Source organism: Durio zibethinus, chromosome 16 (genome assembly GCF_047325235.1).
Source record: "Durio zibethinus cultivar Kanyao isolate XHJ-2024 chromosome 16, ASM4732523v1, whole genome shotgun sequence".
Classification (NCBI taxonomy): Eukaryota; Viridiplantae; Streptophyta; class Magnoliopsida; order Malvales; family Malvaceae; genus Durio; species Durio zibethinus.
The window spans coordinates 21,078,241-21,105,749 of NC_143177.1; the positions used below are offsets into that span (position 1 = coordinate 21,078,241).

The 27,509-nt window shown below is 30.1% G+C and overlaps 1 protein-coding gene and 1 pseudogene across 2 annotated transcripts in view; both read right to left on the reverse strand.

Annotated features, from left to right (window-relative positions):
- Nucleotides 1–27,509, reverse strand: part of LOC111298345 (beta-D-xylosidase 4-like) — a 38,850-nt pseudogene that overhangs the window by 9,817 nt on the left and 1,524 nt on the right. The window lies entirely within an intron of this gene.
- Nucleotides 570–27,466, reverse strand: LOC111298344 (laccase-14-like). The gene is made up of 7 exons (XM_022893095.2): nt 27,223–27,466; nt 3,664–3,764; nt 3,438–3,589; nt 3,095–3,336; nt 1,918–2,046; nt 851–1,795; nt 570–766 (listed from the first exon to the last, which is right to left on the reverse strand). The coding sequence occupies exons 1-7, from the start codon at nt 27,464–27,466 to the stop codon at nt 636–638; spliced, it is 1,944 nt and encodes a 647-aa protein (XP_022748830.2). The 3' UTR covers nt 570–635.

A 27,509-nucleotide genomic window follows, 5' to 3' on the forward strand; every position in this document is an offset into this window, starting at 1 on the left:
TTAAAAAATAATATTTATGAATAATATATTAAATTAATTCTATGTCAAATCAATTATAATTTATCAATATATAGATTAAATATAAACAATAATATTTTAACATCAAATTAAATTAAAATCAAAATTGAAATAAGACCTGATCTCTAACTCATTGTCATTCCTGCCATTCCAAGACTTTCCCATAGTTGGGAGAAGTTCTAAGTGACCCAAGGCTTACCACGGCTGAATAGGCTTCTGGTCACAAGTACTGGGCCTTAAGTTCTTTCTATTCCAGGCTCCAGTTAATTTTTCTTTTTATGGACTCATTAATTAGGTTTCCAAAGGATTGCGGGTTGGAGCTGTGACAGTGACTCAAATGGGCTAGTCTGAATTTCTCTTAGCGAATGTCGAAAGCCTAATTTCTGTTATAGATCAAACCATCTTACCTATAAAGCTCTTTTAGGGAAATGCGTTATAGAGCCTTTTCATAAAGAAAAGCCCTTTTACCTTTAAACGTTGAATTTGTAGGTCAAATAATCACATGGCAGTTGCTTGGGAGGCCAAAATTGTTTCTAAAACGTCAACGCGTAATTTTATTTCATGAAAACAACTAAACAAGCAATGAATACTTTCTTTCTTTTGTTGATCTATTGCCCTCAACAGGTTGGCAAATCATGAGGAGGTGGGACTATTTGACTTCCAGTAGTATTTCCATTTTTTACAATGAACACCATGCTCATTCCCCAAGTGTGATGACGCTCTTTGTGGCAATGCAGCAACCAAACTCCTGAAATCATCAAAGTAATAGTAATAAGAGAAATTTTATAATTGACATAGTTCAGGAACAGGAATAGGTAAAAAATGAACTCACCTGGATTGTCTGCCCTAAATCTGATGGCAACCCAGCCATTCTTCGGAACTCCAACAGTGGTCTCCTCTGGTGGGTTAACAAGATTATACTTTAAGGGGTCCTTCTTGGGGTTGAAATTCCCAAAACCCCAACCAACGACATAAAAGCTATAGCCATGGAGGTGAACCGGATGGTTATCACTTGACAAAACATTTGTTCCCTGAAAAATCAGTTCAACACTGCAATTGTATTCCAAAACCAATACCTTGGTGCCAAAGCTAGGTGTCAGCAGGTTTTCTGGTAGGTTATCACTAGTGTAATTGAATTTATTGGGTGGTTTTCTTGGAAAATTTTCTTCAAAAACGCCCTCGATTCCATAATAGTAAGCCTGAAGGATATCAATTTTGGGGGTTATAAAGCTTATATTGTTAACACTAGAAGCAAATCTTTTACCAAAGGGACCCTTGCATGGTTTCTCAGTGCTGCAATTAAGTAGGTTGACAGATATGGTATATAGCAAATGAGTGTCTACGACTAGCGGCACTTTGGCTGGATGGTTTTCGTTAGCCAGGCTTCTGAATTGCTTACTGAAGTGAGTTGCTGCTTGTGTCCTATTATATGGGGGAAGGTTTGGCAATGGAGACCGTGGGCTATGGTATGACCCCTGATATTGTAGAAAAGCTGTTACTATCGTTTTGTCAAAGCCAGCTCCTACAGCATCAGCATATGCTCTAGCTGCAATAAAATAGTTTCCAGGGGATTGGTTTGCTTCCAATAGAACATCCATGGATTGACCTGGGGTGATCATCAAGTAATCTGTTGTAAATCGCTTCATGTAGAATCCATCCTTTCCTACTAACGTTAACTTGTGTTTTGCAATGGCAAAGAACATATTTTCATCCATGATTGCATTAATTATCCGAAGAAGATATTGTTTGCCCTGCTCCACCATCATCTTATAAGTTCCTATATTTTTAGATACAATACATTAATTAGGCATCATTTTCTGAAAAAACAATATCATAGGTCATCCTTACCAGAATAGAATAAAAAATGTAGTAACCATTTTATTTGTCCTGATAATTTACCTTTCTTGGAGCATGGATAGAAATAGCCTGGTTGCCCGTTTATGGTATATGCATCTGAAGTTAGGGGTTCCTCTCCAGTTAGATTTGCTTTTCCCGAGATTTCCATCACATTTTTCTTCCACCACTCTCCTGCATCGGGAACATTGGCATCAGAGCCATGCTTATTTAGGTGGCATAAAAAATTTATTCTCTTTTTTTTTTTTTTTTTTTTTTTTTTCAAGTTGCACATTGAAGAACGCATAGTCAAAGGCTCATTTTTCTTTCTTTTTTCTCGTGAGCATCTCTATTTAGTTAGAAACTAACGTGGTCCATTGTATAGAGATGATGAGTTTTTTAATATTTTAATGTCTAAAGCAATGAAAACCTCATGAAAATTTTATTTATATAAATATAAAAGTGATGTTGCTTCAACAAAAAAAATTGAGATATTTATATAAACATAAAAATAATATCGCTTCAACAAAAAAAAATTGAGGTTTCTCTTGTAAATATTTGTGAATAAGATAAGTACATTATCATAATAGTGCTAAAACGATTATAAATTTTTAACAAATGAATAAATAAGTCTTATATGTGTTATATTTTCAATTCTAACACTAAGAGTTAAAGTTTAATCTGTGGATACCATCAATTTTATTAGAATTCTAAGATATATATATATATATATATGTTAATTGAAAGTTTAAATTAAGAGATAACTTCTTATATTCAAAATATTTATTTGTGTGAAAAACTAAAGATTAAGTATCAATATTCTAAACTAATGATAAATTATTGGTAATTTAGAATGTGGTGCATCTTATATTAGATAAAAAGATTTAATTATTGGTAAATAGACTTCGTTTTTGTATTAATTTTATTCTTGTTCTGAATAATTATATTTAAATAAAAATAATTATTATAAATAGTCACAGAATATAAATAAATTATTATTCATATAAGTCATGATTATACAAGTAATTATAAGTATTTGAATAGAAATTTATATCTATTTATTTATTATAAATAGATCTTTTAGTATAAGTAATTTTACCACTTCTAATTAAAAAGTTTAAGACTTCCTTATATTTTAGAGGCATAATTATTTTTTTAAAAAATATTCTTCCCATCTCAAAGTTAAAATTTTTTTTTCTATTCTCTTATTTTTTTTTTCTAATATACAAACTAATTAACATACCAAGTATGATTGGAAACTCTGCGTGAGGCTTTGGAAAGGGATACTCAGATCCAAGCAAGGGATAAACTATGATTGCTCCATGGACTGTTGCTCTAGCCCATCCATTATGTGCGTGCCACCACACTGTTCCTTCTACGGAAATCTCTACCCTGTACGTAAATTTCTTACCCGGTTGAATAGGGCACTGGGTAATATATTCAGGTCCATCCGACCATGGATTCCTCTGTTGTTTCAATCCATGCCTGCAAAACTTCGCATTGCCGTTAAAAAAAACTCTCCACGGTTGATGTTTTAGTAAATAATTCCATGTACTATGCAGACATTAGTCTCAGAAGCCACATACCAGTGAATGGTTATATTGTATGTTGCTTTGTTGTAGACCTCTATAATCATTTTATCCCCTCTACGAGCTTTCAAAGTTGGCCCTGGGAACTCACCATTCACTGTCAGGATTTCCTTGGTGCTACATAGTCGACTGTAAGGAGATGATTCCACCTGCAGTTATCACAAATGTCAGAACATGTGGTGGAATGTAGGCTTGCCTACGGAGATCAGAAAGCTGCACATACCACAAACTTATGGTGATGGATCACCTTCCCAAATGCACTGCAAATTATAGAAACACAAAATCCAAGAATTGCAAGACTCTTTACTAATGGCATTGGATAACCTGCAGAGCCCATCGGTGGTTTCAATTTGGGAATTAGGCACCCAAAGGCAAAGCAATAGGAGGTCTTAAATATGGAGCTTTCTGGTTTTTATTCCATTTCGTTGCTTATTTTGCTTTTTCCTCCTATATCTCACAGCTTTTATTGCAGTCTCCAAGTATTATATGTAGAAATATGAAGAAAATCTACTTTTCTAGTCAGGTGGCCTGGCCAGGAAATGACTTATTTCAAAGTAATATATGTAAGGCAAGATGTCAGCTTAAATTCTTTATGTTTTTCATATTTAACATTAAATATGCAAATTCGAATTAAAAGTTAAATTTATTTGATTAAAACAATCAAATATGGCCAAGCAAAATTAGACAAAAAAAGTATTATATATCATATCAAACTTGTTTTTTTTTTATTTTATTGAATGTATGTATCTTAAAATCTTCTTTGGACTTAAAAGTCTTCAATGTTTATACTACTTTCGTCTCAAATTATTTGGTTGTTATTAATTTTTGTAAATTTTAAAAAAAAAGTTTTGATTTTAATTTATTTAATATTAAATTTTAAAATTTTTTATAAAATTAAAAATTTATAATATTTAGTGTCAAAAAGTAAAAAAATTATTAAATATAATTTAAAAATATAAACACCTAAGATTTGTAGATGTTCATATATATATATATAATTGTAAGATATTCCAAACAAATATAAACAAAAAAAAAATGAGACAAAAGGAATATGGTTAGTGTGTTTTAGGCCAACTCAATCTTGCTGCAAGCAAATGACAAAATTACCCTTTGTAACAATAACAATAAACTAAGTTTTATGTTTCACAAATTTAAAGTCGATTATATAAAGGGTAAAAAAAAATTATGTTAGGTAATGATTTTGAATTTTTTTGTGTCACTAATTTTTCAAAAATAATTTTTTTTTTTACTTTTTTAATTCTCATATAATATTTTATTACTTATATTCACATCTTTCTTGATTTATCTTTACAAATTTTAATTTTTTTCAAATTTTAAAACTCATTTTTCATAATCGATGTAAAATTAAACTTATATATCATTGGTTCAAATCATCTTAAATGTGCTAAGTTAGACCTACAAAACTACCCTTTATTACATAGAAAAGAGTTTTTTTCGTTTTTTTTTTCTTTTGAAAAAAACTTTAAACTTTTTTTTTCCATAATCAGGTATAGAAGATCTTTGGAACCAAAAGCCAAATTAAAAATTTTCAAAAAAATTCTACAAAGGGTAATTTAGTCATTAAAAAATTGGTTTCCCATTTTTTTTAATAAAGGGGGCAATTTAAAAATAAAAAATTTTAATTTTAAATTTATTAAATATTATTTTTTAAAGTAGTCGTAAATTAATTTTCAAATCTATTGATTCGGCATTATTAGTTTTATGTTCCTTTCCATTTAGCTGATTCCTAGCTGTAAAACAGCAAAAAAAAAAAAAAACAAAAGAGTCACGAGTTGATTGTTTATTAGTCTTTTAGTTAACGTCACTAAGCAATTTTTTAATAAAATTATAAAATTTAATTTTAGATTTATTAAATATTATTTTTAAAATAATAGTATTAATTAATTAAATTAATTTTCAAATTTATTGATTCGGCATTATTAGTTCTATTGTTATTTTCCTTTGGTTGATTCCACGCTGTAAGACAGTAAAAAATAAAATAAAAGACTGACGACTTGATTGTTTTTTAGTCATTTAGTTAACGTCACTAAGCAATTTTTTAATAAAATTACAAAATTTAAAATTTTGATTTTAATTCAAATTTATTAAATATTATTTTTAAAATAATTCTATTATTTAATTAAATTAATTTTCAAATTTATTTATTCGGCATTATTGTTCTATTATTCTTTTTCTTTGGCTGATTGCCCGATTCCAAGCTGTAAACAGTAAAAAAAAAACAAAAGAGTGACGAGTTGAATTTTTTTAGTCATTTAGTTATCGTCACTAACTAATTTTTTAATAGAATTACAAATTTTAAATTTTAAATTTATTAAATATTATTTTAAAAATAATCATATTAATCAATTAAATTAATTTTTAAATTTATTGATTTGTAATTATTAGTATTATGATTCTTTTGTTTTCACTAATTTCAAGCTGCTAAGTAAAAAAGAAAAAACAAAAGAGTGACAAGTTGATTGTTTTTTAGTCTTTTAGTTAACGTCAATGGGCAATTTTTTTTAATCATTTATAAGGTACCCCGTCTTGGTGGGGCTCTTACGGTCACTGTCTTCCCCATCCAATCATCTTCATTAATCACATATTTTTCAATTTCTTATAATATATACTAAATTTTTTAAAAATTTATTTACGATCAAAATTTGTCCAATGACCATCATTTGATGGACACGGAGTTTGTCTGACTCAATTCGGAATAACATTAGACAAAAATTTTTAAATTTGAATATATTTGATTGGAAGTATTATTTTATTAATAAAAATATTTTTATTAAATTTTAATTATAAAATATTAAAATAAAATAATTTTTTAAACATTTTAATTTTTTTTAATATTACCTTATTTAAATGAATGAATTTGAGCAAATCAAATTTGAATCCAAAGTTTAATTCTATTTATAAACAATTTTAGTTCAAATTATTATAATTTTAGTCTATTGGTATATGGCACATCTTCGAAGAAGGGTTGTCAGGAAACATAAGGATTAGAGTAATTTTTTATTTATTAATTTATTTAGTTCAAAAGCAATGTAAGAAACATAATCTTACCTGATTAATTTGTCATTCTTTATTGGTATTGTTAGGGGTATTTATCATAATATATAGATTTGTGAATCTACTGTTAAACATGGATGAAAGAGACTTATCATAAATCTTTTTTACTTAGGTGTGATTGGTCACCTGAAATATATTTTAATTTATAAAAGTATATGTTAAGTTCGAGAGTCAGTTAAATATAAAAATGGTTATAGTACTCTCATAACACACATCCAAAATATGATATCTATTTGATTTCAAATTATTCAAACCTTGGTTATTTTTATGATTTACCAAATAATTTAGTATTAAAAATTGATCTTAAAAAGTATTACAATAGTTTGATAGCAATTTAAGATTTTTTTTTACCTCAAAAGTATTTATAGAGACTAATATTTAATTCTGAAGAGGTTCCGTCGTCGGATTTATCAAAATATTTTATTCAAAAAAATCTCTCAATAGTTTGGTAATACTTAATTTAAAGCAATCCTCCAATAATTTAAAAGATAATAAATTATTTTTAAAAATTAATTTATAAAATTTTCTAATAGTTTGGTAGATTCCACAAATTTATTTTGTAAGAATTTTTTTTGTTTGAAAAAGATTCTTTTTTATTACCCTTTTTTATTTTTATTTTTTTATTTTTATTGAAAGGATTTATAACTATTTTTTGAAACTTTATTTGAAAAGATTTTATTTATTTATTTATTTTTTATTTGAAAAGATCTACAATTGGGTCGAGCCGATGCCAAGGTTAACACGTGGATCCTCCTCAGGTCATCCGCGAGTCAAGGCTTTCCAAAACGCTATCGTTCTGGAGTAGTATAAAAGGCATCACCTCAGTGGTTTCTCAAAATTACCCGAGCCACTCTATCGCTACCATTAGTTTTCTCTGCTTTCTTTCTAAAAATCTCTCAAGAACCCACCGATAAATTCAACTAAAAATTGAGAACCTCACCAGTTTTCTGGAGATATCATAAAAAAATTCAACCGAAAACTGAAAAACTCATGATTTTTGAAAAACTTGTCGGATTCTGAAAATCTCGCTGGAATCTTTAAACCTTTACCGAAAAAATCACCAAAAAATTCAAATCTTTATCAAAAAAATTTTTCAAACCTAGAAAAAACCTAGAAAAATTTCAAAAAATCCCAAAAAGCTCTAAATCTTTTCCAAAACTTTCTACAACATTAAATCTATCTCCAGAAACCTAGAATCACTCCTAAAACTACATATTAAACCCTAAACCCCAACTTCAGAATTTTAAAAATCTTTACTACCAGAATTTTTTCAGACCCTTTTCTTTTAAATTTTTTCATGTCTGTCCTTTGATTTTCAATCCAATTTATAGGCAGTCCTAGGATGATTTTTAGGAAATGGACAAAATCAATCCTACGCTTAAATCCTGGGATATAATTCTATCCAGACAAGATTTTAGGTCCAAAATTTAGTGATCACACACTGATGCGGTCTGGCATTAAAAATTTGACCATGTGGTGGGATTCTAATCATGATTTCAGATTTCCTTTGTCCATGTACAAATTGAACGAAAAAGGAAAGAAGAAAAGTAGAAAAAGAAAAAAATTAATAAAATAATAATAGTGATAATTATAACAATAATAATAATGTAATAGTAATAATAGTAATAGTGACATATTATATTATAATACATACGAAAATATCAAAGAAGGAAAAGGAGAATAAAATATAAATAATAATAATATTAGTATAATAATAATAATGATAACAATAATAATCATATAGATATAACATAATACCATATAATTTATACCATAACAACAAAATACAAAAGAAATCGGTCCAATTAAGCCCGGACACAAATGAATGTCTATAGTATTTAGTAGTGAAAATGGTATATTAATCTTTTTTAACATTTGTATTGACTTGATATATTCAATATCATATCAACTCAATCATGTCATTATTATACCTCATTGGTCCCTTTCTTTCATCTATAAATATAAACATCTATATATTATTATGGTAAGTTCCTTTTTACCTTAATATCCTATCTTTCTCTCTTTTTGACCTTTTTTCTGACTTGCATGTCAAAGTGCAAATGTAAGGAACATTTTCTACTTTTGCCTCTAACCACTTTCCTCTTTTATCCTTTTAGAAACACCCTCACATTGAAACTCGGTATCAACATTTAGCGTGTCAGGTAAGAGGCTTTTCCATTCATTAGTTGAGCACGAAACAATTCCACCTAGAAAGAGAACTTTTGAGGAAGGAGAGATGGTGACTTTGGCTAAAATGAAAACACACAATAGCTAGCATCGAACCAACTTGCCATACAATAAGTTGGTCTGATCATAGAGCAGTTTTAGGCCCTGACTAAGCAGATATAAGCTCTTAAACATATGTTGCAGACCATAACCCCACCACAGGTATTGAAAGTGCTTAATCTAGTCACCCTCAGCCAATAAACTGCAGAAAGACAACCAAGTTACAAAGAGATAAAAGGCTTCTTCGGCCTTAAAGGAAAAAGAGCATAATACCCTAACTTACCACTACCCTAGCCATAACTCGATACACGTCATGACCTAAAAATCCAAATAAACAAATCTTAAACCCTAACCAAACAAAGACTTAAAAGCTCAGATGCATGCTATAGACAAAGAGCCAAAGGTAAAGGTAGCAGCTTTCGAGGACGAGCTCAAATTTTTAGAGACCTTACCTTTCACGAAAGAGATTGACAAAGCTATACCTCCAAAAGAGTTCAAAATGTCAACTTTAGAAACTTACAATGATACTTCTGGCCCCTTCAATTATCTAGAATCTATAGAATTAACATGATGATGTAGAACATGGACAAAGCTCTAAGTTGTAAGGACTTTGCTACCACCCTCAAGGGCATAACTCGATCCTAGTATAGCAGTCTAGAACTAAGGTCAATTATAACATTTAAAGAGCTTAGCCACTTTTTTATCTTGATTTGTGAATAGCCAAAGAATGAAGAAGACAATTTTGAGCTTAATGTCAATCCACCAAGGTCATAATGAATTCTTGAAAAGTTATGTCACGCATCTTAATATGAAAACTTTACAGGTAAAAGACCTAGAACAAACGACTGCCGTAGCTACCTTGATAAGTGGACTTAATGATAAAGAGTACCACTGAAAACTAACCTTATGATTAAAGCCATCTGAGATTCTGGCCGACGTCCTACTTATAGCTAAAAAATATAAAAACGTTGAAGCTATTATGAGAAATAATTAAGGTGATAGATACCCATCCTCTCTCCTTAATGGTTGAGATGAGATTGGGATCTCTTTTCTTTGGTCGTAAGAAAAGTAAAAATTTTTATGATCTTCTTTTAAGAGGAAAATGACATAAGGCCTGGAGCCGTAGTGAAGAAAAAAATTATACTATACTAAATACCTCCCCAAAAAAGACTTTAATGCAAATCGAGAAAAAGTCTGAAGCTCAGTAGTCGAAGCCATTGAGTCAAAACATGAAGGATCTGACCAAAAGATGTGTCTTTGATAGGGACATAGGTCATAACATCGAAGACTGCATCAACTTCAAAAATGAGATTGAAGCCTTAATTAGAAGAAGTTAGCTAAAGAGGTTGTGACCAACGAAGACAAGGATAGATCGAGTCGAATTATAAACAGGGCTAAAGAGAGCTCACAAGAGGTAGAGAGAGAAGGCTAAAAAAAAAAAGAAAGGGAAAACCCGAGAAGATGAGCCAACATAGGAAGAAGGTAGAGCTTAAAATAATAGGTCGATCACTAGAATGATTAATGTAATTACCAAAAAGAGCTCGACCTTAACCAAAAGAAAGTCTAACCTTAATATGATCATGGCCATTGGTTTTTAAATGAGAAAGAAAAAAATTGAATAGATAAATTGATCTCATTTAGCTCGAAAGATCTAAAAAGAATCTAACACCTTTATAATGATACCATAATACTTACAGCTGTAGTGTACAACTATATAGTCAAAAAAATCCTATTCAATAATGGAAGCTTAATTGACGTCATATACTACAACACCATAAAGAATATGAAAATCAGTAAAGATCAAATGCAACCAATTGCTACAACCTTGGTGAAATTTAAGAATGAATAGGTATTAGTGAAAAAGACTATTAAATTATCAATCTTTTTGGGAACAAAATTAAGGACAGTCACTTCAATCATAGAGTTTATGGTTGTAGACGTCTAATTTGTCTATAATATGATATTAGACCAACCTAGTCAATCTGTTATGTAACTCATAGGCTCAATTTTCTATTTAAAAGTAAAATTTTTAACACCTCAAGGGGTCGAGAGGTAAAAGGAGACCAATCCATGGCATGACAATATTATGCCATAATAATGAAAGAAAGAACTAAGAAGCAGATCGACTTGATAACCAATAGAGATTAAAAAAAAGATAACCAATAGAGATTAAAAAAAAGTAAGAAAGTAGGACCAAGAACATATAACATAAGATCGACTTGATAGAAGCATGCTCTTAAGCTACCCCAAGCTCTTAAACTCAAATAAAAGACACATTTTGTTTCATTTTAAAAATTTTTAAAGATGATCGAGCTTTTAAGCCTATATAAGCAATTACATGTCATTTTGATCAAGCTAATATGCTGACAAAACAAAGTTTGAAATAAAAAATACATACTGATTCAACAATATAGTCTAATTGGTATAAATAACATACTAATCATCACGTCAAGATCTATCTTTCATAAAAAATAATCCTGACCTAATTGAACAGAAAGAAATAATTGACCAAAGACCTGACTCAAACAAGAATTGACTTGAATAGATGGAAGATCTTGTAATTATACAATTTTAGGATATCATCCTTAAAAATTATATGCAGATTGGGACTAAATTATAGCACAAAGAATAGTTAATTCAATTTTTAAGAAATAACGTCAACCTTTTTCACTTGGACACTGTCTGATATGCTTGAATAGACACTAAAGTAATGGTTCATAAGCTGTACACCAACCCTGATGGAAACTAGTTTGACAAAAAAAGAGGACTTTTACCCCATAAAGATAAAGGGCTATCGAGGAGGAGGTCGATAAATTATTGTGAGTAGGCTTTATCAAGAAAGTTTATTAATTTGAATGGATAGCCAATGTGATCATGGTTAAAAAAGCATAACAAAAAATAGAGAATGTGTATCGATTTACCAACTTGAATAAAGCATGCCCGAAGGATGATTTTCATCTCTCTAACATAGATTGGCTAGTGGATAACAGTACAAAGCATGGCCTCTTCAACTTTATGGATACCTACTCTAGCTATAATGAAATCAATATATTGAAGAAAGACAATGAGAAAATGACTTTCATCACTGAGAAGGGTCTTTATTGCTATAAAGTGATGCCCTTTTGGCTTAAAAAATACAGGCTTGACCTATCAAAAGTTGGTCAATAAGATCTTTAAAATTTAGATCAATCACAACATGAAAGTATATATAGATGATATGATAGTCAAAAGTAAAAGCTTGAACGAGTAGTTGAAAGACCTTAAAGAGACCTTTGACATTTTAAGAAAATATAAAATGAGGCTTAACCCAAGCAAGTGCACCTTTGGAGTCACGTTGGGTAAATTCCTTAGCTATGTGATTAACAAGAGGGGGATAGAGATGAACCTAGAAAAAGTTTGAGTAATCTAAGATAGGAAAGCATTGACCTCAGTAAAAGGAGTATAAAGGCTAACTGAAAGAATAGTTGTGCTGAGTAGGTTTATGTCTAATCAACAAAATGATGTCTACCTTTTTTTAAGATCTTTAGAAACATCTCTAATTTTAGATGGACCCTTTAATGTCAGAAAGTTTTTAATGGATTCAAAGAGTTCATATCCTCTCTATCTATCCTCTCTAAGTCAAGGTCTAGTGAGACTTTGTATTAATATATGGCCACTACAAACTAAGCCATTAGATCAATCTTGGTTAAAGATCAAGAAGAGAGACAAAGATCGATCTACTATGTAAGTAAGGTGTTGATGGGGTCAGAGATAAATTATAATAGTATAGAAAAATTAGCCTATCCGATTGTCATCTCAACTAGAAAGCTTAAATCATATTTTCAAGCTCACTCTATTCACATACTGACTGATCAACTTTTGAGACAGGTTTCACAAAAGCTAAAATTGTTAGGAAGATTAATAAACTTAGTGAATTTGACTTGCATATATTATCCAAGTTAGCCTTGAAATCTTAGGTGTTAGCGAACTTTGTTGTAGAGCTTACCTCAGCTTATCCTAGTGAACAACCTGAGGAAAATGAAAAAACTCCAGACAAAGAAAGGTATGAAAACTTTTTATCAGTAGATTAGCTACGAGCCACAGTGGAGGAATCGATCTCATTCTGATCAACAGTTAATTGAGCTTAAACTTGTTTAAGTAAAGAAAAAATAAAATTGAACTTAAACTCGAACAAAATATATTCAATTCCTCATTAGGTCAGTACAATGAATTGCCATTGATAGAAGTTTTTGTTAAATGATTTCTATTAGAGGTCACAATAAAAATTGACCTCATACATCAATAGTTCTAGACAAAATTCATAAAAATTTACAAAAGTAAAAAAAAAATGAGTTAAGCATCAACTACATCTACCGTAGCAGTAGTGGCACTTGTGTCATCAGTAGCAGTAACAACATAAACCTATACTTCTATAGCCTCACCTCTCTCAGCCTCGACTCTTAGAGTAGCCTCAAGCTCAGCATCTAGTGCTTCATCTTTATTTTATTTGTCTTTTTCCTCCTCGTATTGATTTGTAGGAGGTTTCAATCTAACATTGTTGATACCAATATAAAAAAGGTTGAGGTTAAGGTCGGTAAATTTAAATTGCACCTCATCTTTGGCTAGCTCGAAGGTAACAAGCATATTATCCCTGGAGAATTCCATTTGGAGCTTGAGGAATTCATTAGAGGCCTTGAAGTCCTTGACGACTTTTTTGTTAGCTCTTCTTTCTTATTCTTTTCAGCCTTTAGCTTTAAACTTAGCTTGACTATTTCACCAAGTTTCAGCTTAACCTGTTCCCTCATTGACTCTACTGAGGCTTTCTTAATATGGATGATTTTCAGCTTCAATTCTTGTCATTTGCTCGACCTTTTTTTTATGGGACGTATTGACACTGGACCTCACATTGCTTAGAGATTCGAACTCTTTTTGTGATCTTCTCTTAAGATAGTTATATCTTTTTCACTCTTGAGCAAGTAAGTCATTACAAGATAGGCGTGGTAAAGGGCTTGGTTAGTGTTATCAATGTAAACACCCTAATTTATTTGGGGGTCTATTTGGATTGATTTTTTTAATAAAAAATAATAAATAAAAAAATAAAAAAATAAAAAATAAGTGTTTAAGTTGAATTAATTGGGATTTAAAATTTAGAAGGGATTGAAATCCTTTCTGGTTTAGGGTTTTTGAATTAGAACCCTATGAATAGACACCTACACAGATCAAAGACAGAAAAATATATTACACACAATAAAGCATCTATCATAGCTAGGATAATGCTGATTCCAAGACCAGTGTAAGCTTGCTTCGCCTAGGCTACACAAACTAGGTTCAAGCTTTCAAGTAGAAAGGTAGATGGGATGATCATTATAATACGATGCTAGCACCTGATTAGCAAGAAAAGCTTTCCCTAGCACATTGGTTTGGTGAATCCTAGAGGTTACATCAATTTTGATACTTTTACTTACTTTTTATTTATAAATTTTTTAATTGTTTGGTACTTGTTCTTTTTTTTAATTTTTTTCATTCTTTAATTGATTGTTTATTCATTTGTTTTGTTTTATGCATAATTGTTTATTTATTCACTTTGTTTTATGGTTTTCATTATTTGATATTAAATAAAATAATAATAAAAAACATAAAATAAAAAATATTTTTTTAAGAATAAGTATTAATTACCCAATGATGAAATTTATAAAAATTTCAAATGGTAAATTTCTTACGAAATCTTTAGGTGAGAAATTTCTCTAAATTTATCCCAAATAGTGGAATAATTTAGACGAAATTTCAACAAAAGTAATTGTATTCTTTTCCAAATTTGGGTTGAAAATATTTGATAATTATCCAATGATGAGATTCTTAGAAATTTTAAATGGTAAGTCTCTAAGAAATCTTTAGGTGAGAAATTTCTTTAAATTTATCCCAAATGATGGGAGAATTTAAATAGAATTTCAATAAAATAAAATTGTCATATTATTTTCTTTCCGAAAACAAAAAGAAAAAAATTTTCTAAATAGGCCCAAATGGTGAAAAATTTAAAAATTTAAAAAAAATAAAAAAAGAAAATATTTCTAAATTGACGCAAATGGTGGAAATTTTAATAAAAAAATAAATAAAATTTCTAAATAGGCCGAAATGGTGAAAAAATTAGAAATTCAAAAAAATATATTTCTAATTTGACCAAAATGGTTGAATAATTAGATATATTTTCAATAAAAAAATCTAAAATAATAAATAATAAATAAATTTTTTTTTATGATAGAGCTTTTTCAAGGAAACAAATTGGATCCTTGAATACTCTTGAGGTGAGAAAATATTTTTAAAAATTCTACTAGATTGATGGAAGAATCTTATAAATTATTTTCAATATTTAACATAAAAATTTGAAACTACTAGATTCAAGACCTTAGGATAAATTTAAAATAAAATGACACCATCCTTTGAATGGGTATGTAGAGGTGCTATAACCTTTTCCACATGTAACCGAACTCTCGAACCCTGTTCTAGCTTATAGACCCGAACCTATTCTTTTAGGAACCCTTAATCAAGCTTAAGAGCTCCTTAAAAGGATAAATTCCTTAAGTGGCCAATCACACCTAGTTCAAAAAGATTGGTGGTAACTCCATTTGTTATGTCTGGCTGTGAATTTACGGATCTATATGTTATGACAGTTTGGCAGCTCCATTGGGGAAGTTAGAGAGTCAAGCCATAATTTTTGAATTTATCCCATCTTTTAGTCTAATGGTTTTAAATTGTAATGATTTGTGTTGTTTGTTTACTAATGTTTTTATGTCTTTCTTTTTTTTCTTTTATTTTTAGGGCATGAAACTTATATGTTCCTTCACACACACTATAACAAGCATTTACATTACATGAGCTCTATACCCGAGCTTTGTCCCTCTTAGGAGGGAGTAAAGTACCTACGCTCTCGTGAGATGATAATCTCCACAATGGCTAGTGAAATACTCCCACTCAAATTGAATCTTTTTCGTTGGTAGCCTGTGATGGGTTAGGATTGGAATGCCTTACTAGTCTGTGATGGACGATGATGGAAGGAATAATTTAAGAACCTTTAGTGGTTAAAATCACCTAACTTTGCATATAGTGTACACTTAAAAGGTCAGCCTCAAGATAGAGCCCTTATTACCCGATGATAGATGTAACCCAAAGATTAAGACACAATAAGGAACAGTTTGTAATCTAACCAGTTTGTTTAACTTTGTGCATTTGCATCATTTCAATTAGCATTTGTATTATCATATCATGTATAATTTTCATTGTCATATGTAACATTTTGCATCTGCATCATTTTTATTTCATCCATGAAAATGTACATTTTAGTTATGCATCAACACACCAAACGTAAAGCATAGCATATCATTTTTTATCATAATTGTGGTCTTTAAGGTTTAAGGATAGCTCCACTAGCCAAGAATTTCACACAATCAACTCACCAATATAAAATAAAAGCTTGAGCCAAACAGATGGAACAAGAAAATTTCAACCATCTCAGAAGGATAGAAAAAGCCCAAGAGAAGTTTGAAAAGGAATTGAATAAGATTTCAAAGGCTTTGAATAAGTTGAACAAGGGGAAAAGTGTAAAAGAAAATACTAGCCAACAAGACCATTCATTACAAGAGGTGACAAACCCTCTATACCCTCTTGGTTTTTGGCCGTATCAAGCCCAATCCATACAAAACTCACCACCACAGCAGTTCACCTATCTTGTAGGGTACACATACCCTAACATGCCATTAACTTCAAATCTAGAACAGTACCAGAGTTATATAAATCTTATCTTTACTTAGAAAAAAATAGAATCAGTATCAATCCTCAACTTGGATGATCTAAAAGATAAATAAAAACTGAAGCCTAAGGAGATGAAAACTTTAGAATGCTCAAAAGTTGAACAAAAGATGAACTTGCTAGAGTATAGGTTATGAGTAGTGGAGGAACTTGATTTTTATGGTTCCATGGATGCTATTGGGCTCTATTTAGTCCCAGATGTTGTTATGCCTCTGAAGTTCAAGGTTTCAGAGATTGAAAAATTATGATGGTATAAAGTGCTCAAAGACCCATATTACTATGTATTGTAGGAAGATGGCTGCCTATACTCATAATGAAAAGCTACTAATACATGTGTTTCAAGATAGCTTACGAGCTCTGTTGCTAGGTGGTATGTCTAATTGGACATGACCTACATTCGTTTTTGAAGCAATATAGCCCATACCTTCATTAATCAGTACCGACATGTTATAGACTTGGTCCCTGATCGCTTGTTTTTATAGAACATGAAAAAAAAGTAAATAAATCATTCAAAGAATATGCCCAGAGGTAGAGGGATGTAACTACTCAGGTGTAACTTTTTTTGCTGAAAAAAAAACTATAGTATTGTTTATTTAAAATCTTCCTATTATGAAAAGATAACATGGAATGCAACAAAAAATTTTGTTGATATGAAGATATCAGGCGAGATCATTGAGAATGCCATTAAAAATGATAAGTTGAAAGGAGGATAAATGAAGAAGGCATCAAAGAAGAAAGAGATTAAAGTTCAAGCTGTGAGTTTTGATAGACAGTTCAAGAGATATCAACCTCATCCACCATAAGGTTACTCTTTGTACTATCTTGCTGTGAACAATATCTTACCTTACCCTTACCAACTATATCCACAATCAGCTTACCCTCAAATTTACTAATCAGGCTTTCAAGTGCATATGATTCTAGTCATATCACTATATTAGCTTCAAAGCCTAACAATCAAGTGAGTGGTTTAAGGAGATCTCGGGATATCTAAGAAAATGTTGATATTGACCCTATCCCTATGACTTACACTGAGTTATTCCCAGAATTAATCAAGAACAATTTGGTATCTCCAGTTATTTTAGAACCATTGAAGCCACCTTATCCAAAGTGATCTGATACTAATACGACGTGTAATTATCATAATGAGAATGTAGATCATTCCATTAAAACCTGTCCTATTTTCAAACACAAAGTGTAAAGTTTGATCTAGAAAGGCTTAGTGAGCTTTGACGAATCAGAGGGGCAATATGTCAATAAAAATCTTTCACTTGATTGCACAAGGGCATAATTTTGAAAAGAATGTTAAGGCTGGTTGGAAGTTACTTGTCATTTTAAGATTTCTTTCAAAGTAATGTTAGGAATTCTTTCATGCAATAAGACTTCATTTGTTATCATTTTAATAAAAGACAAGTTGATGCATTTCATTTTCTCTTTTATCCAGGCCATTATTATATGCTTCGCTATTTGCCATATCTTTTTATTCCCGTTCTCAAATTTCAAATGATGAATGCTTAGACAATGATAGCAATAATTTTGGGATTTAATTTTGAGAACTCATTACATTGATCTGAGGAGATTATTTAAGTAAAAGAAGTCAACTACTAGCAGATGTAAAATAGATATGTTTTAAAAATATGCAATCATTTATAAAGATTCATAAGATTGTTTTTGTTAAATAGATGATATTTAAGGAAAGCATTCACATTTGAGATAAAAAATGGTTATTTTTCTTTTACCATTTGAAAAATCATTGATTGCTACCCTTTTGAGCCTATTATGATTTTTTTTTCTAAAGAACTCCAACCAAAGATTACCTTTCACACTATAAGGCAATTTTTGAAAAAAAAAAGAGACAAGAGATCACAAAAGGTCTCAAAGATAGAAAGAAAAAGAGGAGAAAAAAAAAAAAGCAAGAGAAAAGAAAAATACATGCCACAAATGATTTGAGGCAACGTAATAAGAGTCTTTTTGTGAGGAATAATATGAATGAAAAAGGAAAAAATAGTGAAATGATGTAGAATGAGGCAAAATGCCAAGTTATATCAAGTAATGAGAAATGATTCTTTAGTTTTAAACCCTTTAAATACATGTTTTGAGCCTATTTTATTCATTTTTTACCCCTTACCATGACCTATATTAAAACTTTTAAAAGTTCATTTGGATCAAATGTGAGTATTCAAATTGAATGATCATATATTGGGCTAAGACATGCTTATGATAAAACAATGAAATCATGCTACATTACTTTAGAGATTGATGTGTAAGAGATACTACTAATGGATGGACAAGAATGAAAAAAAAGTGAAAAAAAAGAGAAAAGGAAAGAAAAAAGGAAAAAAATGAAAAATGAAATAATGAAATAATAGGAAAATATAAAATGAGAGAAAAGAAAGACTCAAATTGAAAACCAAAAATGTGATTTGGGTAAAAAAATCTTTGTTGAGAGTTGGATAAACAGTTCATATGAAAGAAGGTCAAAGACATTTAAAGATCCTTCAAAGTTGAGGCAAAGTTCAATGAGCTCAAAAATGATCTCGATAGTTAATGGAATGAGTTTTTGAAAGAGAATCTTGATTAATGTTTAGAATTGTTTAAGTATTCATTATTTGAATATTGTTACTCCATTTTTTCAATACCATTCCCAAGGACATGCTATGAATTTGCTCTTTTGCCCTAATTGTTTTTGTACCAAACTCACTTTTCATTGATTGCCTTTCTCCTGATACACCTTGTATTCTTTTATTGTTGCATCCTCAAAATAAATAAAAAAAATGTATGACTGCATTATATTTGTCATAATTTGAAATGATAATAAATGAATGATAATATGTATAAAAGATTCTTGCATTCTTTTGAAAAGAAATCCAGGATGATATGGGATAAAAAAAATGAAGAGATTGCGAAAACCTAGAAAGGTGTTTGAAAGGACACATGATGTGAATATAATGATGGGTTGGTTGATATAAACTGGGAATTATGATTAAGTGATGAAAATAATGTAGATCAACGGATGAAATTTATTTTAAAATGGCTAATGCTAATAAGTCTATGAGTGGTGACCAAATGATGGAGGATAAAATTTGTTTTAAAATGGCTAGTCTAAGAAGCCTATAAGTGGTGACTAAATGATAGAAGACGAAACTTATTCTGAACTTGCTAATGTTGAGAAGCTTGTAAATGATGATCAAGTGATGAAAATAATGAAAATTAGTTGACAAAACTTGTTCCAAAGTACTAAGAAGCTGAAAATAGGGAAAATGTGAGATGGTGAGGGTCTTGAGAATCGTATTACCGCAATTAATTAGAATTTCATGACATGGACATCGGCATTACATACATTATGCTGTTGTTTGGAGAATATTTGAAACTTTGGTTTGGCTATGCATTTGCATTTTACAGTAAATATTTGAATCATGGTTGAGAGTTTGCATCATTAAAAAAGTGTTTGCATCATTAAGAAAGTATTTGCATCATTGATCATGACATTCATTACATACTAAATTTTGACTTTGGTAAAAGTTTAAAAATCATCTAAAAAAGAAATTTTGAATCTTTGGATGAAGTCTTTTAAGATAAAAGTGTGAATCCTCAAATGAGAATCTTTAAGAAATCCTCAAATGAGAATCTTTGAGTCTCAAACGAGAATCTTTGAGTCTTAAATAAGAATCTTTAAGAAATCTTCAAATGAGAATCTTTGAGTCTTAAATGAAAACCTTTAAGAAATCCTTAAATGAGAACCTTTGAGTTTTCAAATAAAAATTTTTGAGTTTCAAATAAAAATCTTTGAGTTTTAAATGAGAAACTTTGAGTCTTAAATGAGAATCTTTAAAAAATCTTCAAATGAGAATATTTGAGTTTTCAAATGAGAAACTTTGAGTATTCAAATGAAACTCTTTGGATGTAAACCCCAAATTTATCGAAAATGAATTTTCAAATTCCAATGTGAATCTTCAAAAAGCTTTAAACTCTTTAGATGTGAATCCCAAATTTGTTGAATCTGAATCTTCAAATTCAAATGTGAATTTTCAAAAAGATTTAAACTCTTTGGATGTGAACCCTAAATTTGTCGGAAGTGAATCTTAAAATTTGAATGAGAATCTTTGATAAAAACTCAAATGAAAACCTTTGAGATTTTAGATGTGGGACTCTAAGATTTATTGAATGTGAATCTTTGAACTCGAATAAGAAGCTTTGAACTTTTGGATGTGAATCTCCAAAATTCAAATGAGAATCTTTAAATGTTGGATGTAAGCCTTGTAATTTGCATGTGAATCCTTAAATTAAAACTTTGGGTGAGAACCTTATAAATGTGGATCTTGAAATCTTGTAAATATGAATTCTTGCATATTTAAAATTTTACGAATCAAATTCTTGTGAAACTAAAATTTTGAGAATCAAATTTCAATGAATTCTTACAAAGCTGAAAGGTTCTTACGAATCTGAACCTTTGAATTTTAAACTCAAATTGTGAATCTTTGAGTTTCCATTTCATCAAACCTGATCTATGACTTTTCTAGATGTGATTGTCAATGAGCCTTTTATTTTTTAAAGTTGTTGAGTCTCTGATTAGAGGAGCATTATTTATTTTTTCAAAGTTGTGGAGCCTCTATTTAGAGGAGTTTTTATGTTATTCAATTAGTCTAAAAAAAACACACACAAAAAAGTGTTCAGTTGATTAGGATGTCTACATCTTTGCACAATTCTTATTTCATAAAAAATGTGCAAAGATAGACAGCTGTAGATACCTTAATCTGGCTAGAGGTCTACTTGGATTGATTTTGCTAATAAAAATTTTAAAAAATAAAATTAAAAAAATTAAAAAAAATTAAAAAAATAGGTGTTTAAGTTGAATTAAAATTAAGAGCTAAAATTTAGAAGGGATTGAAATCCTTTCTGGTTTAGAGTTTTCAGATCAGAACCCTATAAATAAACGGCCACACAAATCAGAGATAGAAAAATAGATTACACACAATAGAGCATCTATCATAGCTGTGGTAATGCCGATTCCAAGACCAGTGTAGGCTTGTTTCACCTATGCTACACAAGCTAGGTTCAAGCTTTCAAGCAAAAAGGCAGACATGATGATCATTATAAAACAATGCTAACACCTTATTAGCAAGAAAGCTTTCCCTAGCACATTGGTTTGGTGAAGCCTAGAGGTTATGTCAACTTTGGTACTTTTACTTATTTTTTATTTATTTATTTTATAAATTCTTTAATTGTTTGGTTCTTGTTCTTTTTTTATTATTTTTTATTCTTTAATTGATTGTTTATTCATTTGTTTTGTTTTAGGTATAATTGTTTATTTATTCACTTTGTTTTATGGTTTTCATTATTTGATATTAAATAAAATAATAATAAAAAACATAAAATAAAAAATATTTTTTGAGAATAAGTATTAATTATCCAATGATAAAATTTACAAAAATTTCAAATGGTAAATTTTTATAAAATTTTTATATGAGAAATTTTGTCTAAATTTATCTCAAATAGTGAAATAATTTAGATAAAATTTCAATAACAATAATTAATATTTATTTTCAAACAAAAAAATGAAAAAAAAATAAAAATTTTTAGAATTAAATACAAATTACCCAAGGATGAGATTCTTAAAAATTTTAAATGGTAAATTTATTAAGAAATCTTTATGTGAGAAATTTCTCTAAATTTATCCCAAATGGTGAAATATTTTAGACGAAATTTCAATAAAAGTAATTGTATTCTTTTCTAAATTTGGATTGAAAATATTTGATAATTATCGAAGGATGAGATTCTTAAAAATTTCAAATAGTAAATTTTTAAGAAATCTTTAGGTGAAAAATTTATTTAAATTTATCCCAAATGGAAGAAGAATTTAAATAAAATTTCAATAAAAAAATTGTCATATTATTTTCTTTTCAAAAATTAAAAAAAATAAAAAGAATTTTTAAATAGGCCCAAATGATGAAAAATTTAAAAATTCCAAAAAAAAATTCCAAAAAAAAGAAAATATTTCTAAATTGACGTAAATGGTGAAAAATTTAGAAATCCAATAAAAAATAAAAAAATTTCTAAATAAGCCCAAATGGTGAAAAATTTAAAAATTAAAAAAAAATTTTAATTTGGCCCAACTTATGAATAATTAGATATATTTTCAATAAAAAAATTAAAAATAATAAATAATAAATAAAAATTTTTTTTATGACGGAGCTTCTTCAAGAAAAGAAATGGGTTCTTTGAATATTCTTGAGGTGAGAAAATATTTTTAAGAATTCTACCAAATTGATAGAAAAATCTTACAAATTATTTTACAATATTTAACATAAAAATTTGAAACCATTAGATTCAAGACCCTAGGATAAATTTAAAATAAAATAGTACAATCTTTCTGATGGGCATTTGGGGGTGTTATAAATTGCTTCACATGTAACTGAACTCTCGAACCCTATTTTGGTTTATAGACCTGAACCTATTTTTTTAGAGATCCTTAGTTAAATTTAGGAGCTCCTTAAGAAGATAGATTCTTTAGGTGACCAATCACACCTAGTTAAAAAAGATTAGTGACGACTCCATTTGTTAAGTCTAGCTATAGATTTATGGATCTATATGTTATAACAATCAATGGGCTGAGGTAAAAGCTTTTGATAGATTGCATAAGATGAGCTTAGACTTAAGCAAAAACAAAAGCAAAGAATAATGAAAAAACTTAGCTAGATTTAAGTAATACTCATTGATGGGAGGACAATGACCTTGTAGAACCTCTTCACCACGTTAAGGTTTTTTGTTGGATTGTTAGTCGAAGAGTAATCCAACCTTGTGCAGATCTTCTCTAAGTTGGGCTTTAATACTTTGGACTTAGAATTCTCTAAGATAGAGGAAGAAACCTCGATCTTTAGTTTTTTGGCAGAAGAGAGTACTGTCGAGAAGAGATCTCAGTGAGCTATGGTCTTTTATTTTATATCAGCAAAGAAGTATTGACCTGATGAGCTCGGTTACTTACCCATTATAGAGTTGACGACCTTATTTCACCCATATGAGGGGGCTCTAAGCTGGATCTTTTTACTCTAGGCCTTTTTGGGCCTAGGCTCATGTTGGAATAGAGAAAAGTTAAAATCTTTATTAATAGACATCTCTACAAAGATGAGCTTATAGGCAAAGATCCTAAAAGGTTACCTTACACCTACCACAGTACTTTATCTCATTTATTATTTTAAGAGAGGTCAGCTTATAGGCATCTATGATGAGCTACCTCATACGGTGTATTTCATTATTTTGTTCCTATCTAATAGATTAAAGATAGATAAGCAATTAGCACATTTACAAAATTATCAGGCTTATTTATTATCTCTCAGGCCTCGACCTCGACCTCGACTTCAGCCTCAGTCTTATCATCTTTATTTGGTTTTTATTTTTTAAGGCAAAGAAAAAACAGCTTCTTATTTTTTATGGAGCTCGGGTAGTCAGCAAATAGTTTTTTATTGGGCCAAATTGTTTTGTAATACCACCTCCTATCACTGAGATGCTTTTTAATAGAAAAAAATTCCTTGAATAAAGAGAGATTGAGAAGAATATCTAAGTGTTGGCAAAGAATGATAAAACCTACTATATATTGTATAAAGTTAAGGTGAGCTAAGTGATAATTAAATTATAAGAATTTAAAATTGAAACAAATAAAGAATGAAGTGGATATCTTAGACTGACTATAAATAAATCCTAATATACATAGAGCCGATGTGGCCCTAATTAATCGATGACCTTTTCTAAGAAAATGAAAGTTCGTCACTATAGCACGAACGTGATTGGCCCTGCCTTTTAGTTCCCTCATCTCACTCTTTAGGGATCATACAACGGTCGTATAAAGTATATATAAGAACCTCGGCTAACTCGTCCTACCTCGAGAAACTCTTCTCTTTATCACCATTTTCCCCATTGGGGGCATCCTTTTTCTTTTATTCCCTTTTGGAACCTTCTTCATCGTTAAAGTTTTCATCGTCAAAAGACTTAGACTCATTAACAAGAGTAAGATTTTGAGATGGTGCGTGGCCAAGAGCATCATAACCTCAGGGAAAAAAGAGAGAAAATGAGACCCTTTGAGGGAAAAAGTGATGTCAACAAAAGTTGACAGAAGGGGAATAAAAGAAATGATAGAGGCATTTATGGGTGGGAGAGCAGAAGAAGAAAAAAATTGATGAACCAAACCCAAAATGAGGAATAACCAAAGATGAAGAAAGATTGGCCATAGAAGAATGATTAACCTAAAAGATAGAGAAAAGAGGTGGATTTTCTATTTCAAACTCAATATGAATACATAGCTTTTTCATGCTCATAACCAGTTCTCTTTTTATCTGAGCATTCTTATCCTTTCATTGCTACCCTTCCATGGATATAGGGTTGAGCCAATAAGCCATCCTTTGATAATCCTACCTTTGATAACTAGGGGGATTAGATCATTGTCCTCTTTTTTGAGCTAACCTCCTTTAAAAACTATTCGTCTTCTTTGAACTAGAACTAGAAGACATGATGAAAAGAGAACATACCAAAAAAAATAGAGAAAGCAGATAAAAAAAAAACTATAAGGTTAGAAATAAGAAAGCTTGTGAGGTCAAAAATACTAGATCAGACAGACAACAATAAAGCAAGAAGTGGAAAATGAAGGCATCAACAATCCTTTATATAGCTGCTATTCAGATTAGACGAGTGGCTTAAATTGTGCCACGTGTTAAAGCATCGTTAGAAAATGTCTTTTTGCCTTTCTTGCTCTAAATTTTACTGCCCAAACTTTCTCTCTCTTCATTTGATGTGACCTCAACCTCCAGACCTCGTCAGACCGAATGGCTTTTTAAATCAAACCTGCCCTGTGAACTAATGACCTGTTCATCACCAAAACTTAAAACAAGGACTCGAATCCAAACTTCTGAAAAAACGTTTAAATCTTACATCGACCAAATGAGCTCTTTTTTCGGACAAATGATAACTTGGCATCTTATAAGTCAACTATGCATTCAACTCAAGGCATGCGCACAAGATTGAACCTCCACCAAGCCGAACCATAGTTCACAGTCAATTACCCTGAAAGATGACCTCTACACCAATGTCAGCTATAGGAGATCAAATTTCACATCGTCTCCCTTAACTTGGCCGACCTATACAAAATATATTAATTGCATACCCAATAGTCTGATATTCAGATGGGTCGATGGGGAGACAGAAAATATTGGGGACATTTAGTGGTAAAAAAGATATATTGGTCTTTTCCCTCATTAGGAATCCTTAGCAAACAACTAGGGTAATTTGAACATTTTTATCTACTTGATACACTCAGTGCCATATCAGTTTGGCTACATCATTATTGTCTTCCATTGGTCTCTTACCTCTCATATATAAATATAGATATCCAGACATTATTATGGCAAGTTTTCCCTTACCTTAATATCCTATCTTTCTCTTTTTCTGATTTCTTTTTGACTTGTGTGTCGAAATGCAAACATAGGAAACACTTCCTACTTTTGCCTCTAATCACATTCCTCTTCTATCCTTCCAAGAACACCCTCATGTCGTAGCTCAGCATCAATAAGTACGAAAACCAAAAAAGCTTGTATTATATGCCAATCATAAAAAGAGAAGATATTTTTTTACAAAGTAGATAAAAAATATTAGAAATATTAATATTTGAATTTTAAATTTATTGAATATTATTTTTTAAAAATAATTTATATGAGTTTTTCTCTGTAAGTGAATTGCAAGTGTTATTTTTTTAACACAAGTTCCGGCTAACTTTTTCATAGAGACAATTTTCCCCAAAATAAACGCTAGTTCAATTTTTTTATGAAAAAAAAAACATATTTGTGCTTTATTCACATTTGCATGATAAAATTGTACATAATAAATTAACTCAACGCTTTTTTTTCATATATTTTTGTTGCCAAAATTTTATTTTGATATGATTTGGTAATAATTATTGATTATCATATTCTAATTGCTTGTAAATTTATCTAATTAAATTTGATTGGGCCAAGTTTGAAATTTAAATGGCCCTTAATTTGTTGTTCAGCCTATATAATAACTGAAAAAGTCTTAATTGTATGAATAATTGAGTTAAATTTTGAATTTAATTATATATATATTTTTGCTATGTTGGATTAATTTGCGTGGGGAGTTGGGATAGGTTTATGCGAATGAATATGGGCTAAACTGAAGCAACCATAAGCTGGGTCTTTTGAGCCCCAGCTTGAAACGGTTTGCTTTGCTATGCCTTGGCTTCCTTCTGCCACTTTGTTACTAGTACTTACCCTTAAAATTGTTGATATTGATTCCACCATTTGCAAGGCTTCAACGTATTTCTAAAGTAGAGAATTAGCAAGAAAAGGAAAACCTTGTCTCATTACCTTCTTTTTCCCCCATTTCTTTAAGCAATTACTTTGTTTCTATGTTAATTGATTTGAATAATTTATTTGTCCTACCTATTATGTGTATGATCACACAAAATCAAAGAGCTAATAACATACAAGAATATAAAAGTTAACACCATCACGATACAAATATACCAATTATCAGATATAGTTAAAATACTTGATAAGGTATTGAGGTACTATAATTATCATCTAAACACAAAGATGTGAAATTCCTTTGAAGCGATCTTAGGAAAAACCATACTTATCAGGAAAGGTACTACTTTTTATGTTCAAAATCAATGTAGAAAGACTTACTTGGATTATAATACCATAAATCGCATCGGCTATTTCAGCTCCACCAGCTTCACCGGGGTAACCAACCCAAAGAATACTTGTAATTTTGTCATCGTTTTTCGCAAATGATGTGTCCAAGCCCCCTCCAGACATTTCGACAAGAGTCACAGGTCCCTTAGCAGCCTTTGCAACTTCTGTTATTAGAAGTGGCCGCTGTCCCGGCAAAAGAAGGTCAACTCTGTCAAAGCTCTCTCTTTCAAGAGATTGATCTATGCCCATCACAAGGATGCGGCATCTGCTGAGGCAGCCATTTTCTTAGCAT